Source organism: Quercus lobata, chromosome 5 (assembly GCF_001633185.2).
Source record: "Quercus lobata isolate SW786 chromosome 5, ValleyOak3.0 Primary Assembly, whole genome shotgun sequence".
In the NCBI taxonomy this organism is placed as follows: Eukaryota; Viridiplantae; Streptophyta; class Magnoliopsida; order Fagales; family Fagaceae; genus Quercus; species Quercus lobata.
The window spans coordinates 68237545-68258040 of NC_044908.1; the positions used below are offsets into that span (position 1 = coordinate 68237545).

Below are 20496 nucleotides of genomic sequence, written 5' to 3' on the forward strand. Positions count from 1 at the left end.
CTCCCTCTGACATAGAGATGGGGTCCACCTCCATGTGAAAGGGAGGATACATGTACCGGACACATAGTATACCTCCTCCAAATGGTGGGCTCAAAGAGAAAATTCCTAAGCCTCACCATTTTCACTCCACCTTCCTTTCCTCAACCAAGCACACCTTTCACGTATGGAGTCCACCTCCATGTGTGAGGGAGGATACATGCGCCATACGCATGGTATACCTCCTCCAAATGGTGGGCTTGGAGAGAATTTTTTAGCCTTACCATTTTTACCCCACCTTCCTTTCCTCAACCAAACACATTTTTCTCTCATATTTTCTATTCTCCTTTCTCCTCCACAATCAAATAGACCCTTAGTTTCAATATTTTTAGAAGTGGAAAATGGATTGGACTCCTCCTCCCATGTTCTTGGAGAGAGAGAGAGAGAGTTCTGGTTGAATAATGGAGTATATGTTTATTAAGAGAATAGAACAAGGGTATTACCGTATTAGTTGGTGGCAATTACATTGAGAATGTAGAAAATAATTTACAAATGTCTCTAAATTAAATCAAATACCTAATTGGAATTTGTAGTAGGTAACTAGGTACTCTTATTACTTAAAAAAAAATAAATGTTTCAAGCTTCATAAATTACAATGAAAGTTGAAACCAATAAAAAAAGAATTACTTGTCAGGAAAAATCTAATTTATTAATCTAATCAAGGCATTTGAATAAAGTATTAATATCAGCAGTAATAAAATAGATTAGCATTAATCAATATTCAATAATTTTCACCTTATGCTTTTGTGCCGATTATTCATTAGTTTATTAACTCCCGCTTTGTTTTATTGTGACAAAATCAAATATGTAAATGAGTAAATCTCTGATTATATTATATTACAAATCCCTAAACTACTTCTCTCCATTCGTCTTTGAAATGATAAAACTTTATTTTATGATTAAGATTTAATCTTCAAGGATATAAGAACATACGTTGGTAGATCCTTGAAAGTAAGTAAATCTTGACCATAAATGATAAATCCTATCTGCTTCTTTTAATATAGATAGAATGATATTATAATCGAATCACTCCATTTATAAAATAAACTTGTGAAAATTTATCCCTCCAAAATATAAAGTATGATAAAAGTAGCATGGATCCTCCACCTATTGCAAGAGTCCGCATCGGAAAAGAGAACAATCGAATATGGTGATGACTATTTTATTAATTTCACAAAATTAGTAATTTAAAAACAAAATTAAATATGAGTTTCAGTTAGCTTAATTAGTGAAGTCTATTATTGTTGAATAAAGAACAATTATCAAGGGGCGAATGTCATTCAATTAAAAAACTATAGTATCAATCCATACACACACTAACACATAATTTAGATATTGAAAATATAATATGCCATTTTACATAAAATCTTCCCCTTACCCCCCTTAAAAAAAGTAGAAAGTAGGGGGAGCGCTTTGTCTTCTAAATGTAATACTACCAAGTACTAACACAATTGTTGATGCATAATTATTAAACTCAGATGGGATGTTGACCTAGTTTAGGAGATTTATTGGTTCAACTAGTGGTCATTAGTCAAACTATAAGATCAATAAAAAAATTTTAAAAATTAAACCTTCTCAAAAAGTATTAAAAAATATATAAAATAAAGTGGAAAATAATAAAATAAATATGTAAATTGAGAAAATACATTCGCCTAAATTACTAATTAAAATTAATTCTAACAAAGCTAGCCATGTTACACAATTAGCAACTCTAGAAATTATAAAATTACAGAATATTATAAAATTACAGACATTTTTTTGGTTAAAAAAATTTTATGACATTTTTTAAAATCATAGTAACAAAAAAGTATATATCATATCTCACTAGCTACTCCCAAGGATTACAAATTGAGCGATTAACTTGAATCTCTGTCTTCATTAAAAAGTCTTGCATCAACTAGTATAAATTTCTCTATTTCCATTATGCTTCTTTTTAAGAAAATGATACTGCAATGGACTTGTAAAAATAATTTTATTCATATTACAAAATTGATTTGATGAAAACGGCATGTTTGAGTCACAAAGAATCCACAAAATTTTACCGGTTCAAATGCAAGTGATCTAATTAGACATTCAGACTAATGTAGGTATCGATTCATCAAGTTAATGGTCTAACCAACGAGGTTAGTCCAAGTTTAATCAACTACAAGTGGTTGGAAAAAAAAAATAGTACATATAAAAAGTCGTGTCCAACCACTCATAGACAATTTCAACAATTCTTTAAAAATAATTGAGGAAAAATATTATTTTTTCTTCATTAAGCTTTAACAAAAGTTTGTTACACGCTCTTAAAAAAAACTTTAAAAGGTTTGTTTTTGGTTCTTAAACTAATAAAAAAATCTTCTTCTTTTTTAATTTCTAAACTTTAAAATAAATCTTTTTTTCATTTCTAGACTATTAAAAATTTCATATTTTATTCTTATTTTTATATCTAAAATATGAAAAAAAATATATATATTTACAAAGTTTATGAATAAAAAACAAACTTTTTAATAAAATCCAAAATAATATTTTAGTAAAAAAAAATTATTGTAAAAAGTTTGTTCTAAGTAACATTACTGAAATTCGAATCCAATATCAAACTCCAAATGCTGATGCGATGCATTTACTGATTCCTTGCCATGTGTACAAAATCAGATATCGAATTTTACAGTACCAAGTATCTCCCTACACCTTTCCCATAATTCCTTTCATGTCCTTCCTCCTTTGCCTCCGCCTCTCTCTCTCTCTCTCTCTCTCTCTCCAAACCTGTTGTCTTGTGTGCCTTTGCCTTTGTCCCTCAAAGCTCTGCAAAACCCTGAACCTTCTCTCTCTCTCTCTCTCTCTCTCTCTCTCTCTCTCTCACACTCACTCGGTGCCTTTATGAACTTTTCATAGTTATTTGTATTACTAAGGAGACTGTGAAACTCTCAGCAAAGTTGTACTTTTTTTTTCTCTCGTTTTTTATTTTTGTTTTGTTTATCCAAACCACCATTAGAGACCCTTTTGGTTTATTTACCTTTATTTTGCTTTTGAGCCTTCTCTGCTTTGTTCCAAGACTGAAACAACCAAACCCCCTGTTCAGTTTTTGGACTGCTATCTTCCAGTCAATGCGTTTCTTTTCCCTTTTGGCTAAACCCCAATTTGTTTGCTCCACAGATAGAACCATGTAATTTTTTGATGTATACTGCGTTTTTCCTCATAGATATTGAGTGTGGGTGAGTTTTGCTGAATTGGGTTTTGTCTGTTTTGTGTGTCTTATGGCTTTCCTTGACTTGGGGGGGTTAGAGTTTTTGTGAGAACCAAAGTGCCATTTTTCTGTTTTGTGAACTGGGGTTCGATTATTTTACCTTTTAGTGTGTAAAAAGTTGGGTTTTGTTGAGTATCAAAGGTTTTGTTGCTTGATTTTGGGTTTTTTAGCTGAATGTGATAGAAAAGGCTCCTTGAACTCTTTTGGGGCTCTTTATAATTATGGATGTGAATGATCCTAGTTTTGTGTCTTGGGAGGAGCACATTATAAGGCATGAGCGTGGTAACCGTGTTACTCATTTTTATTTAAAGGGTGTATCTGGGGATGTAGTTCTTGCTGTTATAGGAACTGAGAGGAGTGTAAGACACATGACCTATGTTGTCTCAGATGACTTTATTCAATTTTACGGCCTCGAGAGATCTGTCAATGTGTGCAGAAAGTGGCGGGCGAGAAGAGAAGTGGTAGAGTGGCTTGACTCCTTGGTCTCAAGGCATCGTGTGCCATATTCGGATATATCAAGTATGTATTGAATGTCTTACAATTTTTTATTCCTTAATAAGAAATTTGAAGTTTGGGGATCTATATTGAATGAAATCAATGAATAGCATAATACTAGCCTCAACATGTTGTTTACACCTAAATTGTATGTATAAGAACACAAGCATTGAGATGCAGGGTTTATGATAGTAATTTGCGTGCATGATCAAAATTTACTGCTTGGGAGAAAAGAAATTTTCTATGATAGTGCAATGTGAAGATTGTTGTTACTTATCGAATTATGTGTAATGTGATGCTTCCGTACTGACCATTTGTTAACATGGGTTATGTATTTCCACCTTTGGTCATGTTGAATTCATTCCCCCTAGACGTTGAATTATAAATTCCTTTCTATAATGTTTAATCATTGTAGTCTTTGTAGAGTAAATGGTAATCGATTGGAACTTATTGCAAAACTTTACAACAGCATTGGTGCTACCAACTTTTTCAAATCTCCCCTCGTACCTCTCCTCTCCACCAAAACTTACTTATAAAAAGGAATTGTTGCACCAAATAAAATTTAATATGGAAGAAAACTAGCACTTGGGACACTTAGGTTTATGAATATGAAGTTCATGCAAGATTGTGTTCTACAAAGGGTAACAGTTTTGAAGTTAAAATTGTTACTCCTCAAATTGGTTTCTAAGTAAGCTTCTATTCTCAAGTCAAAGCTAACAATTAATATAGTTATTACCTGAAATATATGATCTGACTGAAAATGCCTTTGATTCTATATGTTATAGTCTCAATGGGTTTCAATATGTGGAGGTTTTTCTGAAACTTTTGGATACATACTAAAAGAGTATCCATGGAAAACTCTGTAAATGTTTGGCAATATCTTGTTGTCACGCACTAAAAGGTGTATACTTGCACTTTTTTCATTTAATTTACCAAAATAGATTTTACTCATTTATGATTCCCCCTTTCTCACATGCATGTGCATGTGCAAGTGCACACGGTTATATGTTATCTACTGGCATGGTAAGTATTTAGGAGTAATAACTCATCATTTTTCATTAGTAACCGTTCATAGTGGTACTTTTTATTATTGGTCTTAACTTTATATTTTGAATGAATGTGGCTAGTCAGGCTGGAAAAATACTATTATAAGACCAATATGTTAATTTAGCATACCTTTTAATTAAGATTGGAGTGATCCTTTATAGATTTGGGATTAGAAGATAGAAATTAACTTGATTCTACACATTAGAGATACTGTTATTATAAGAGATGCTATCATTTTAAGATAATATTTTGTATTAGGATGGGAATAGGCCATATTTTCTTTGAAATTCATTATACTCCTATGGCTCAGAATCGATTTCAGGGGTTGTAGTTTCTTTCTTAGCTTCAATTAAAGTAGTATCTAGTACGATGATCTGACTTTGAACCATCAAGTATAGATTGTTATTTTAAGAGAAGTTTTGTGTCATAAGAAACACTTAATACTTGTGTGAAAAAAAATTTAAGTCAATTTTATCAGACCATCTTTTGAGAAAGAGAGGTTGGTATTTGCATGTCTGACTATGTTGATAGAATCATAAGCTCTTCTTGCCACCTCACCTTCTTCTTTTACTTCTTTGATTTTTTAAAAACCCAGCACACCCAATTCAATTGAGAGAGAGAGAGAGAGAGAGAGCGGTCAGCCAGTTATATTGTACCATCTTTCCATGTATGAGTGGCTGGTGTTACATGTCTGTGTATTTGCATGCTCTTATAAGCTCTTGCTGCCACGTCCTTTTCGCCTTCGATATTTACAAACCACTTCATCCACTTTTGAGAGAGAGAGAGAGAGAGATTTGATGAGTTTGTTGCTAGGATCCTCAAGCAGCAACAACGAAGGGGGTACAGTAGCATACCTTGAAACCTTTGTCAATTTTTTTTTCTTCATGCTTTGCATTATTTCTTTTCAATTGTTTATAATTGTTACAGATCCAACTCCTTTGTTCCTAAATCTATAACTTCAATGCCTTTTTTTTTTTCTCTTTGCCTTCTCAATTTAAAGCCTCAACTAGATCTCCACCTTTCTTCATTTGTGAATTTCAAAATGCTAATTGTGCTGGCATTTTACTGCATCTGTTAAATCTTAGGAATTTTAGTTCAGGTCAGCAGTGAATTTCTGTCCAAAAATACCAATTGACATTATGACAATGGATTCCATGGATTGATTAAACAGAGTCTGTATGGTGAATCATGAAATTTACTTGTCTAGAAAACTGTATGATTGGGTTAACATGCTGTTACTCTAGTTTAAAGCATATGGGAAGTTTTAGTTCTTTAAGAGTTTTTCTAGTTTAAACTGTCTTAGAGTCTTTTCTCTTTAAGAGTGTAAGAGGAATGGCATTTTTACTTTATATGAGAATGGTTAGCTGTTGTATGATTTACTCTTGTGATTGTTTTTACTATATTTGGGAATCAATTATTTTTTGTTTGATTTAACTATTGTTTGACATATGCAATTACAAGTTATGGGAAAGGCAGAAAATTAATTTAGTGTGGTAATCATGCGATGAAATGGAATGCAGGGGTGGAAAAAATAAGGGGCTGTCACTTGAGATAGTTTGGTCATGTTCAAAGGAGAGCGACTAATACACCAATGAGAAAGAGTCAATTGATTCAAGTTTAGGGAATGAAAAAAGATGGAGGAAGAAGACCAAAAATACAATTAATAGAAGTAGTAAAAAGGGCATGTCAATTAAGGAAGTAATTAAGGGTATGACTTCAAATAGAACGGCGAAAAAGAATACATGTGATCTACCATGATTATTTTGTTGAGAATTCATAGCTGATCCCAAAAATTTTGGGACTAATGTTTGGTTTTTGTTGTGGTAGTGGAGCAAAATAGAATAGCCTTTCTTTAGTTTCTAATTCCTATTTTGTTTTTAGAAACTGATTACCAAGAGATTACAACTAAGAGTTTCCAGTCAAAGTAGGTATTATTAATTGAACCAGGAATCATTTGCGTTATCGTTATAGGATATTTTTTTTTTTCTTTTTTCATCTTTAGAATAAATTATGCATGTTTAAAATAATTGTTTACAAGTACTTAAATAGCAATTACAATATATTTATCACTGTCTGTTTTATCCCATAAGTCCAATATCTTTGGAACGAGAAGGGCAGATACCTCTCTCCAAAGTTTTGAGCTCCCCCATTTGCCTAACACTATGCATAGATAGATGGTTTAGTCTTGAGTGGGCTTGTTACCCTTATGATAAGCAGACTGCTTATTTTTTTATTATTCAATTGAAACGGAATCAAAACATGCTAAGGGATTCAAATTGGCCAGGTTGGATCTTGGGTTGAACCAGGGGCCCTTTTACCTTTCCACTTGCCAGAAATGTATGGAAGCATTCTATGATTTATAAGTTGTTGCATTCCTAAGTTTTCGCTTCTTTTGGTATTTAATCGTGGGCATCACACTTGAATTTGTGCATTGGCTTCTTGTCACATTATTATATTTACATATATCCATAAACTTAAGTCATGAAATCAGTCTTCAGTGAATTATCTGTGAGTGAAGCTTTCTTTCCATTATTGAAGGGGAAGATTTTGAAACAATATTAGTATATGTGAAACAGATACACCAATGGACTCAAGGCAAGCTTTAGGATCTCTTGAAGTATCAATGGCTGGGCGTCAAACATGCTTTCCTGATCATATGGTATCCATTTACTGTAGTTTGTTATCTGCTTCTAGATTAGTGCATGTTCTTTATTATGAAATTTTGAATTCTCATAAATCCAGGTTCCAAGGAAACTGAAAGTTCAAAATTCAGACATTGTATGGTCTGGTGTTGCTTGGATCTGTGCCAAACAGCTAAAGCACTACCCAGCTTTTGACAGGAATGGCACCACCATAGCTGTAAGCACCAACACATTGGTTGTTTCTACATTTATTAATGGTCTTGCCCTTGTTAAGTGGTGTTACAATTTCTCTCACTTATATTTAGATTCTCAAGAATATCATTTTTGTTTTCTTTTTTTGTTTTTCCTTGATTTTTCCCTGATGTGCAGGTTCATTCATTTGTATTTATTATGGGTGAAGAAGGACAATATCTTGGTTACTTGGAAGATATTTATGAAGACAAGAAAGGTCTCAAAAAGGTGAAAGTGCGGTGGTTTCTCCATAATAAGGAAGTTGAAGATTTAATCCCTCAACTTAATCCACATCCAAGAGAAGTTTTCATCACACCTCATGTTCAGGTGATCAGTGCTGAGTGTATTGATGGCCCTGCAACGGTGTTGACTCCTAAGCATTATGAAAAATTTGTGTCTGCTGTTGCACCTACTTCTCCTGGAATCCACATGTGTTTTAGGCAGTTCAGGAACAATAAGATCAAGCCCTTCACTCTTCCTAAATTGTGCGGGTATTCTAATCAAGCAATCCTCTCTTCCTTAGATTGTTCTCTTGTGCCCAAGCAAAAACTTAAGCGCCATAAATTGCATGTGGAAGATGAGGAAGAGTTTGCACATGATGATTCTGTAAGGGTGGGTTCTAAGAGGAACAGAAGTCACAAGGAGCATCAAGGACCTGTAACTGGTTCTTCTGGTGTCAGAAATTCACTCCCTAGGAATCAATTAATGAAGTGTGAACCAAATTATCCAAAGTTGAAGTTAAGATTTTCAAGGAAAATGATGGGAATAAAGATCATTGAACCCCAGGTCCAGTGTCCTGTTTCTTTTAAGGTTGATGAGAAGATAGAACTGCTCTGTCAAGATAGTGGCATTCGAGGCTGCTGGTTTAGGTGTAAGATCTTGCAGGCATCTGAGAAGCGTCTGATAGTTCAATACAATGATGTGCAGGATGCAGATGAAAGTGGCAATCTAGAGGTAAATTCTCCATAAATTTAAGCTCTGAATTTTCCTTGGCTTTTATTGGGAATGAAACATAGGTTGTGGCAGAGGCAAATATTGGTAGAATGCCTATTCTTTTCTTCTTCTTTTTTGTCTTTTTTTTCTTTTTTTCTATTGGGCCTCACCTCAGTACATACACAATGAAGTTTGATAACATAAATTGGATGGTAAGCAATTAGGCTGTTAACGCTATACTGATGGTTCTGTTAATTGTTTATTGGTTGAAGTAATAATAATTCTGATGATTGCCAGCCTATAGAACCAGAGAGAGGTGGCCCGTCCCAGCAATTGGTTTGAGCATGTGCATGTGCATTAAATGTTTCCTTTCAAATAAAGAACTAACCAGGAAAAAAAATAGAATTTTATCATTTTTTGTTAATATGTAGGAATGGGTCCTTGCATCTAGAGTTGCAGCTCCTGATAAATTGGGCATGAGATGCTCAGGCCGCTTGACAATTCGGCCAAGGCCTCCTGAGGATTTTACGGACTGTACGTTGGAGGTTGGCGCAGCAGTTGATGCATGGTGGAGTGATGGCTGGTGGGAAGGTGTTATAACTGGATTTGACACATCTGGAAATGATGCTGTGCATGTTTACTTCCCTGGTATATTTTAATTTAGCAATATCTGATGCATTTAACTTAATTTAATCTTGCCAATGAGCTCTAGCTCAACTGGCACCTCCTCATCTTACAAGTGCTAGGTGGAGGGTGGGGTCGTGGGTTCTAGACCCATTGGATTCGTGTGTAACATACCAATCGGAAAAAAGTTTGACTTTTCTTGTGACATTGTATGGGGTGTACATGGGCTTATTGACCTGCTAATAAGTGATGAATAATGTTATGGTTATACCCATCAGTTGTTATGTTGACTTACATGACCTATCCTGTGATATTAGGCGAAGACAAGTTTCTTAAGCTCAAGAGAACGAATCTTCGAACTTCCAGAGATTGGATAGGGAACAGATGGGTTGATATAAAACCGAAGCCTGACATACTCAGCTATTTATCTGAAAATGTCAGTCCTAGCTTGAAGCTCTCGATGTGTTCTACTTCAGCTGAAGCATCTGAGTGTGGTGGCTCTGCATTGTTGGAGCCCAAAGTTTTCACAACTCCCAAACTTGAAGCAGTTGAAGAAGACAAGCAAGCATCACCCAATTTAGCCATACACAATGACCTCCTGGAAAAAATGAAGGGGGTCAATTTCAGTAAGCAATCTTGTAGCGATGATGAGGATGAAGATGGTGACAATAACAATAATGGTGATCTTGATTCTGCCAACCAGAGATGTGATTAGCAGCTGAAGCCATAGCAAGTGGTCACTTAATGGAATTTACGAGGCAGAGAGTTTTGACGTCGAAGATTGATCCTTAAAGTTGGGTTCTTTCTTTGTGTAAATTTAGGTGCATGACTGTTGGTATAGGAAAACAGAAAATTATGATTATCGAGTTTTCTAACATTAGGCGAATTGGCGGTGTATAGATATCTGATAGGTTTAAACATGGCGGGGATGAAAAGTAGCATTATAGATGTAAGCAAAGTTTAAGGTCACTATTGCCAGGCTAGGCAGACAGGTAGTTCAATTCAATTATAGGACTACAGTGCTTTAATTTCCACCCGCAGTTTTATAGTGCAAGTATAGTTCTGAACTTTCAACTGTAAAGTTATTTTGGTATGGGAAAGAAATTAAAGGTTGTGTTATTTTCAAAATTGTCCTCTCTTTCCATGTTCTTTTTTCTAGGATTAAAAAAGGAGAGAATTAAGGAAAGATGGTTTTGATATGGAGCAAAGTACTATTTTTTTGGTGTGGGAAGCAAAGGTAGTTTCATGCCTTAGGCCTTCATGGGCCTGTAATTTTGCGGTTTCATCAGTACTCCCAACATGCAAGAATCTTCTTATTTTTCAAGAAGTGTTGTGTGTTGTATTCCCAAAATGCAATTCAGCTGTGTGTTGTATTCTTTGTGGCTTTAAAATTTGTAGCTTTATTTTTTGATTCTCTCTCTCTCTCTCTCTCTCTCTCTCTCTCTCTCTCTAATGGAAAATTATCTTACGAGATAATCTTAGAAGACATCTCTCACATAACATGTGGGATCTACATGTATTGTGAAAGAGTTGTCTTAAGAAATTGAGATACTATCTCAACGTTGAGACCTGCTTACTCTTTTAGGCTTTTATTGGATGAAGATTCTCAAATTTTCAATCCAAATTCATATATAACTTGGCCCATTAAATTTTCCCTGTGCAAAAATTGACCCATGGGCTTGGGTTAAGGGTCTCACAAATATTTCTAGAAATAAATTCTATTATGGTATTCAAGTTTCCCCCTTCTGATGCTTCAGTTCCTCCGGGGAAAGCAGTTCTTTTGGATTATTTCTATCCCCTCTTTGGTCAGCGTCTTAAGTGTATATATTTGGGATGTTATCGCTTCATGTATTATAATGTCATGAGATATTATAATACATGAAACATACCAAATCAATATATATATATATATATATATATATATATAAGTTGGGCTTAGAAACTGTAGTTGTATCAAACAAAAGCGGAGCCATGGGGGGTGGGGGAGAGGGGGTAGCTGCCCCCCTGACCTGCCCTTGAATTTGTATATAATAGTATGATATTAGAAAGCCTAAATTGCCCCTCTACACATATAAGAAAGCATGTTTCTTTAAAAGAAAAAAGAAAAAAAAAAACTATCACAATAATAGTTTTCGTCTTTTCCTAGTGGGCCACTTAAATAGTTAAATTCACTGTTATAGAATTTATTTGCTTCTCACATGGTCACAGTATATAGTACAAACTACAAACTACTAGTATTTTTTAGACATAAAAAAGGTAAATGATGAAAAAATTGAGATCACCTTCTTTTTGTGTGTAGAGCATTAAAAAAATCTACTTTGTGTTCTTTCCATTCAGGATGTAAACCACAATATATGATTTAAATTTTTTTTAATGACCCACATTTATGAGGTGATGTGCTAATTTGAGGAATGTTGTGAAATTGCTATGAATTTTTATAGTGTCTTTAACATGAATCATATTTTCTTCTAATTTTTCACAGTTTCGTACTCTTTTTATAAATTTAAATTTTAACTACTTAAACAAATAAAGAAACATATGCTTAATTCTATAAAAAATTTTAAAAGAATTCAAGGCACTAAAACATTAATACAACTTTATAAGTATATTATTATATTTTTAACACTCCTACATTAATTTATTTTCTCAATTTATTTTAATTTCAACATTATGTATTTAGATTATTTTATTATTATTATTTACTATAGTTTGATTATTTTTGTTTTCTTTATTTGAATGATATGAAATATATAAATATATATATATATATATATATATATATATATATATATATATATAGACACACACTTGTAGTTAATTGAGCTTATGAAGAAACATGATCATAATAATGAGTATCGAGGTGTCATTTAATCTTGCCCTCCCTGAGTTGAAATCCAGGCTCTGCCACTGGTACCAAGTGTCTACACCAAATTACAGTAATTTTTAGATAAAAAACAACATTTTATTTGTTCTTATTAATTTCTTTGGATAAAATAGCAATAGTTGTTTTAACAAAACATGCAACCTACAATAAGTGTTTTCTAAAATTTCAAAAAGAGATTAAATTTAGTAGGTTGGTACCATACAACTACAACCTACAATTGTGTCTATCTTAAATATTATCAACAAAGCCTAAAATCAATAGGATAGTATTAGCTATAAAAAAAAGATAGAATTTCAAAAAATAAAAATAAAAAAATACATAAAAGCAAATAAGATAGAATATCAATAGGATAAATATGCATTGTTAATTTTTATCATGTGACTACCCCTTTTTTTTTACTACATAATGTCATCTTTTTCCTAATAATCAAGTAAAAAAAGAAAGCATTTGATTTACAACTACAACTCTAATTGTGTCTATCTAAAATGTTATCAACAAAACCTAAAATCAATAGGATAGAATTACCTACATTAAAAAAAAAAGAAAAAAAAAAAAGAAGAAGATAGAATTTAAATAATAATAAAAAAGAGAGATTAAAAATACATAAAAGCAAATAAGATAGAATTTTTTCTTTTTACTATGTTTCTTTTTTCTTTTCTTTTTTGGGATAAATTGCATCTTATGTCATCATTTTCCTAATAAATAATAATAAAGTAAAAAAAAAAATTATTTGATTTTCACTTAAACTTTTCTTTTTGTTTATATCATCTTCATCACAACCTAAAATTCTCTCTATATATACACACAATGTTTTGGTGTATTATTCTTTCTGCTAACTACCTTTCAATTATTTTCTATATTCTTCCCTTCTCCTCTCTACCCTACCTACAACCTTGCAAGTATTTTTTTCCTTTCATCAAATTGAATAGATTTTGTGTATTTGTTGCCTTTTTATTATATACTATATGATTTTATCAACAAGTTTTATAGATAGGCTGAAATTCTGTCCGCATTTACGAATTATGTTGAAAATATAAACTTATGTTTCTCTTAATATCATAGTCATCGCACCTTTTAGCGTTTTTTTTTAGACGTCAATAAAGCAAGCAATATATTTGTATAATTTATTTTCTCATCACATGATTATTTGTTGTTGACATCAATATTTTATTGTGGATTTAATTTGTTATAGTTTTTGTTTGGTACTTTGTTCCATGTAATCTATCTTCTTTAAAAGCAAAATTTGCTATCAACATTGTCAATGCCCGGCCCAGAACGGAAACCGTCAGGCCTTCATTTGACCACCCGCCGTGGCAACGCTCCCACGTGCACGAGGCCCATTGGAGGCCCCTCTCAATGATTTTGATTGGTTCGCGCAGAGTTTCGGGTGCTCTCTCTCTTGGTGGAGGAAGGTAGGTCTACCTTTGGAGGTGTGATAGGAATCTTGGCCAAATTTTAAGTGATTACCAAAGGTAAATGAAGTTGCCACCAATCATTTGACTAAGGATAGTCATTTGTTTCGATAAAACCTTCATTTTTAGAGATTGGCAGTAAAAAAACATGATTTTTGCATTGGCTTTCAGGGCTTTGCATGCATGGGGGCTTTGAGGTTTAGCTTTTGAATGGGTGTGGTCCCAATCTATGCTTTCCTAAGGCATTCGGGCAAAGTACCAGATTTCCATGGCAAAAATTCGGCAACATGTCACCTTACTTTCGTGGCAGAAATTAGGCATCGCTTTGTCTTAGGTGACACGAACTGTGACAATCACATCGGAAGGGGGCGAGTAGGTATATATATATATATATATATATATATATATATATATATACATACATCATGCACAATGCAAGCACATAGAGTAGGAAAGTAAACAGGGGTCACCATACTCTAGAGATGAGGACGAATGGTACATGACATGATATACCCAATACAACCCATCTAAGAAAGAAAGGAGGGAGGAAGGAAGGGGGTTTATAAGAGTACAAAACCAAATGGGAGAGGCTAAACTCCTAAATCTACTTAATATAGCTATTTGGCTTATTTCCACATGCTCGCTTGGGAAATCGTGCCCTAGCTTCATGCTTCCTCGCTCCATATGTGTACATGTAAAGACAAAGACAAGAAAACCAAAAAACAAGCAATGGAAGGAAAAAAGATGCAAAAAGCATGTGAAAGAGGCATAAAACAGATAAGCATGATAGACATGGCAAGTAAAGAAACAAGAAAGCAAGCAAACAAGCAAGAAGGCAAACAAGTAAGAAAGCAAACAAAAGGTGGTGTCCACGAGGGACAAATGTAGGTTTGGATCGAATATCCATAACTTCATTGTGTTGAAGTAAGGACAACACACTAGCAAGCAAGACTCATGCATGGACATGTGAGCAAGCGTGTAAAGATGCATAGAAAGCCAATGAGTGGCACAAACAAACATGGTAAGCATAGCATTGCACGAAGCAAAAAGGGAAGGGTGTGCATGAAGCAACTGGCATCATGGCGATGCATCCCAAATGGTTACATCCAAACAAGGCCTCATGGGCATTGGATGTAACCACGCAACCACAACCCCGCTAAAGGCATCAAGCATGGCAAAGCCTAGAACTAGAGAAGCTAATATAAGCATAAAGCATAGAAGCAAGCAAGCATAGACATGAAAATAGGAATGATCCAAACCCTTTTGATGTGGGCCTTGGTGTATGGACGATGACAAAGACCATAGGGTCTAGATCGGGTCTGAACCAATAAGCCAAAACACAAAAAAATGCAATAAAAGGAACAAAAGGGCTACAATAGCACATGGCATGACAAACATAGTCTAGGTCTAGGCACACAAACATGGCATGGAGCGCACAAGCACATGGAAGATAGTATAAAGCATGTAGAGAATATAGATCCAGGCACACAAGCATGTGAAAACATAGATCTAGATAAGTAGGCATAAAAACATACACATTAACATGTACAAGCCTAGTACATAAACATGGAAAAACCATATAAGCATGTGAAAACAAGGATAGCATGGAAATACACACATCAACACATAGATCCAAGCAAGGCATAGCTAACAACATCATGCAAGCATGTGAGCATGTAACCCTAACATCAACATAGAACAAAAAGAGGAACAAAGCATAGGAAAACATGACATAAAGCATAAAGCATGTAGATCAAAACAAATAACATGTAAACAAGCATGGAAGAACACGGATCTAAACTAAGAACACGCTAGGAGCAAGATAAAGCAAGAAACATGGTAAGGAAAGTAATAAATCATGTTATTAAGGCATAAAGAGGCAAGATAAATGCTAGAAAAAGATTTAGAAAGTTAGGGGTGTGGATAATAGCTAAAAAGCTACATTCACACCCCTAAACCCCAAATCCAAGGTGTAGAATCAAGGAGAAGAAGATTGGATATAACAATACCTTGTATTTTGGTGAAGAAGGAAGAATCAAGAGACTTTGTTGTGTTTTTTTTTTTTTTTTTTTTGTGTTTTTGGTGTTTGAGAGGGAGGAAAAATGTGTAGAAAACGTCCAAGCAGAGAGCAAGACCCAGGGAAACTCTTCATTTTGGTCTGGGGGGTGCCTGGGGCCTTTTATAGCTCTGGCACGCTTTACAAGATGGAGGCCCTTGTAGGGCCGCTGGCAACCCTTCAAGGGCAGCCACTTGTGAAGCTTCTCAAATGGGGCTGATCTTGACACCCCTGAAAAGATCTTGACTTCCAGTTTCTAAAAAGGTATGGAATTTGAAAATCCAACAGTCGGATCAAAAATTATGACTACCGGAACTTAGTGGTGCATCAACCAATGCATTAACCCGGTTTTCCTGATATATTGGCTGTTCTAACTCCGATTTTGACCCATGAATAGTTGTTGGATTGAAAATTTGATAATCGTCGCAATGGCATTGGTTTCAACCCGTTTAACTCATTCTAATAGCCGAGTCAAAATTAGGGTTTTTAAGCCTATTGGGAGTCAACTCCGGGTCAAACTTGGTCAAAGTTGCCAAAAATCTCCGAGGAGCTCAGGTTTGATATAAAACCATGAAAAATGTTATTTTGTGAGGATTTTGACCTAGTTTGAGTTTCGGTCAACCTAGGATTGACTAGGGGCATTTTGGCCATTTTGGTTGAAAAATGCACTTTGGGAGCTCCGGTGTTAGAACGGGTTGCGCCACGTCATTCTGGATGTTCTCGCAGCCCCATGGAGAGAAAATGATATTTTTGAATTTTCGGAGTCCGGCACACAAATTGAGGGCGGAAAAAATACAGTTTCAACAAACATGAAATTAGATACAATAGAAAAATTTTGTTTTCAATTTTTTTTTTCTTAAAAAAAAAATCAGCAATTTAGATAGTTTTTCATTAATGAATTGGGATTTTGGCTTAATTTTGTTTTCAAATGTTTTAATTATTAAATTCATTATTTTTTTCATGTGTAATATTAATATATGTGTTATATTTATTTATTAGGAAGTTAGAATGTTACATTAAGTTAGGGTATTGCCTTTATTTATTAGTAAATTAGAATGATACATATGTTGGTTTTACAACTAAGTGAGTGATATAACTTATAACTATTTGAATAAAATCAACACTACAAGTTTACAACAGATGATTTAAATATCAAAATAAGACAATATACAAAATTCATGACTAAAACCGTGCAACGCACGGGACTTTCATTAGTGTGTGTGTGTGTGTGTGTGTATATATATATAAAAGTAAAGACCTTACATTAGAGAGTATGAGATTGTGCCATATGACGCATCTCTTTATTTAGGGTTCTAAATCAATAAAGTTTGCATTTATATCAAAGTATTAGTTTATTAAATTAGCCAATAGAGTAAATGCATATATTAATTCTCTATAGTTGTGCATTAATTATTTATATTAAATGAATTATATGATTATTTTTATAAACTCTATATATAAGAGGTAGTTTTTAGTTAGTGTGTGTATATATATATAAGCAAAGACCTCATGTTAGAGAGTTTAAGGTTGTGCCATGTGGTGCATTTCTTAAAGTTCTCTTTATTTAGGGTTCCAAATCAACAAAGTTTTCATTTATATCTAAATACATATATTAATTATCTATAGTTGTGCATTAATTATTTATATTAAATGAATTTATATGATTATTTTTATAAACTCTATATATAAGAGATAATTTTTAGTTAGAATAATAATAATAAATTTAGAATATGACATTCTTACTCATGTTTAGTTGCTTTGATAACAATTGGCACAAAAACCATAAAAAAAAAAAAAAAATTAATGAATTAATTAAATATTTGTGAATTTACACAATCAAGAATTTTTTTAAAAAAATAATTGAAGGATATATGCATTTTTTTAGTAAGCATGAAATATACTTATTTATATCAACTAGTATATCATGCAATTTTCAATTTATGAACACATATATAATGTTATCAAATCACTACACTACTCTTAATGTCTTTCTATTTTGTTTATAAAATAACTAAAGATTACAATTTTTTACAAGGAAATTTATTGAAATTTTTTTTTATACAACAATAGTTGGGGGATCTGAATTATGAATGTCTCTATTAGAAATTGAGGTGCCAACCAATTAAGTTATAAGATTCTTGGCAAACTTATTAGAATATTGGAGAAAACTAATAATAAGTTGCACCGCACATCATCAGGAATTCACTAGTGTATTATAATATCTCATGACATGTTATGAAGAAAATTAAGGATGTTTATGAGGCACCAAAACATAACAGCCTTCTAATGCCTTTTATAAAAAGAGCACTGGATGGGCAGTTGATCCTGCATAAAATATAAAGTATATCACCCATAAATCTCCATTTTATCATTCTAATCTTTGCTTGTCAACCTATTTCTACCAGGTAACCACTCTTACACTAAATTGAAATTAGATCATCCAATCTTGCAAGCTTAAGCTTCCAAAACCCAATCTTTCTCATGTAGCACAGTAGGCAACTTTGCATTTTTGTTGCTAGCAGCATCAGATTCATATGCTACTTTAAATCTATATTTCCAATAAAGCTCCATTTGATTACCACCAATCATTCTAGTGGAAGATGTTTCTGCCAGATCTTGCAGTATATTTCAAGAAAGGTCAGTGCCAAATTTCTAAGTTTTACCGGCCATCTCAATACAGTTTGAGGTCAACTCAATACAATTTGAGGTCTAATGCAAAAAATTTAAATAGATATTTTATATTTAAATCACTTAAATAATATTTAATTTAATATTGTAAATTTTTTTTTTTTAATTTGAACTTTATTATTATTAGTTTTACTAAGACTAATTCACTTAATAGTGATTGGGTTGAATTTCAATTCCTTTATTTGGAAAAATGAGCTATTAAAGTCTAATGTGATAATTAATGTAATTAGAGACTAAGTCATTTAAATTCTTTTGTATGCTATAATGCTTGTTTTGTATTTAAAGACTCTAACTTTGTAGCTCATTCCCTAGTCCAATGGGCTTATTTTTGGGACAGGTTTGGGACTCCACCCTTCTATGTAGTTTCTAAGTTTGTAAAGGGAGGAGTTGGTTGAGTCCCATCCCTTCCTTGTGGTTTTGTTTGTTTTGTGTTGTTTGTGTTTTTGCTTTCTATGTTAATGCAATATCTTATTCAACAACAAAAATAATAATAAGATCATAAATAAGTAGTTGAATTACTTCATATGATAAATGACACATCAATTTATAAAACTGATACAGTAAAATTTGTATCTCTAACATAACTCAATATTTTGGACCATTTTAAGAGTAAAGAAAAAAAAAATATACAACCCATATTGGGGAAAAAATCACTTATTGCAACTCGCATTTTAAGGCCCTAGGCCATAGCTAAGTGGCCTAGATCTAAGGTTTGGCCTTGAAGTTTTAGAGGTTTCCTCCAACCCCATTTACTGTTTTAAGGTATTTGCACCATTTATTAAATAAGTTTTTCCTTCCTTTAAAAGATTGTTTATCCAAGCCACACAAAGAATATATAAGAATTCCAATTATATTTCATTATTTATCCAATTATAAGAATTCCAATTATATTCCCACTCTTCTAGTCCTTTTAAACCTAATCCACCTTCTTTTTTTTACCTTTTTAGGTGTGCATACATTCCATGTTAGTTTCGCACAAAAAGTTAACTATCTTTACTCTTCCATAAAAACTGCTAAGTTTCTGTTCAAGGAGTCTAACAACAACCAAATAAAGGAGCAATAACAAGAAAACTTCACTCTTCAGTGAAGTTGCACAAAGTCCAAACAGATTCTTGAACTCCTTAGTCCCTTCATATATCAAGCTTATGGATGGCAATTCAGCACCAGGTACACCATTAGTTCAGTGAAGTTGCACAAAGTCCAAACAGATTCTTGAACTCCTTAATCACTTCATATATCAAGCTTATGGATGGCAATTCAGCACCAGGTACACCATCAGGTCATTAGCAAAACAAAGATGAGTGAGCCTTAGACTTTTAGGGTGAAAATTGAAGGCTTTAACATTCTGCACCATCAACCTGGAAAACACCTCAAATGCCACTTCAAACCTGTACAGGAATAAGGGATCACCTGGTTTAAAGTAGCCTACAAAGCTGCCATTGAAAATCGTTGGGATTTGGGAAGTAGTTTATACACTCCCTAACCTATGAAACAAACTTGAGAGAAACTCCAACGACAATCAAACGCACAATCAACTGAGTCATAAACACTTTAATGGTGCAACAATGAAAATTCCTTTCTCTGTTTAACAATTTCTTGTACCAGCAACACATATTTTGCTACATGGAACAAAAGCAAATTCACTTTGACTAATGATATGTTCAAACTAAGCTTCCACCAATTAGCCAAAATCTTAGTGATATATTTATTTATGCACAATGTTGCAACATTGGCTTATATAATTCAGCAACCTCCATGATTTGAACCCCATGTTAGAGAATGTCCAATTAACCAATTGGCAAATATCATTTCTTTGTAAGCATACAGATAGAACAAACGAGGTACTTAGGATGGTTGAAGGGGCCTGCATGTAGGATAATTTCCATGTTGAAGTACATTTTATTTCCAAACTGTCCTAGGCTGTGTAATAATAAAATGCTGAATCATGTTCTTAAGGTCTAGTCATGCATACATCTCATAGTAACATGCAATGACAGTAGACCAAGAGTTCAGAGCACACAATCCGTATTTGAGTGTAATTTGCCAAGCACCAATTTCCCTCCCAGAGGTCCAGACTCCAGAGCACACATTGATCCCTTGCACTCGCAATTATTTCTGATAGAAATGGGGTACAACAGTACAAGTTCGACTCAAAAACATGGGACAGGGGATCAGAAACATGATGAGTAGTACCTACACTTTGCAATGAGGCCACAATA

The 20496-nt window shown here is 33.5% G+C and overlaps 1 protein-coding gene across 1 annotated transcript; it reads left to right on the plus strand.

Annotated features, from left to right (window-relative positions):
- Window positions 1-2811: 2811 nt before the first annotated feature.
- LOC115991661 lies at window positions 2812-10365 on the plus strand. Its single transcript, XM_031115496.1, has 6 exons — window positions 2812-3784; window positions 7384-7466; window positions 7550-7666; window positions 7819-8634; window positions 9045-9261; window positions 9555-10365. Exons 1-6 carry the CDS (start codon window positions 3487-3489, stop codon window positions 9950-9952), a joined length of 1929 nt encoding a protein of 642 aa, XP_030971356.1. The 5' UTR covers window positions 2812-3486; the 3' UTR covers window positions 9953-10365.
- The last annotated feature ends 10131 nt before the right edge of the window (window positions 10366-20496 follow it).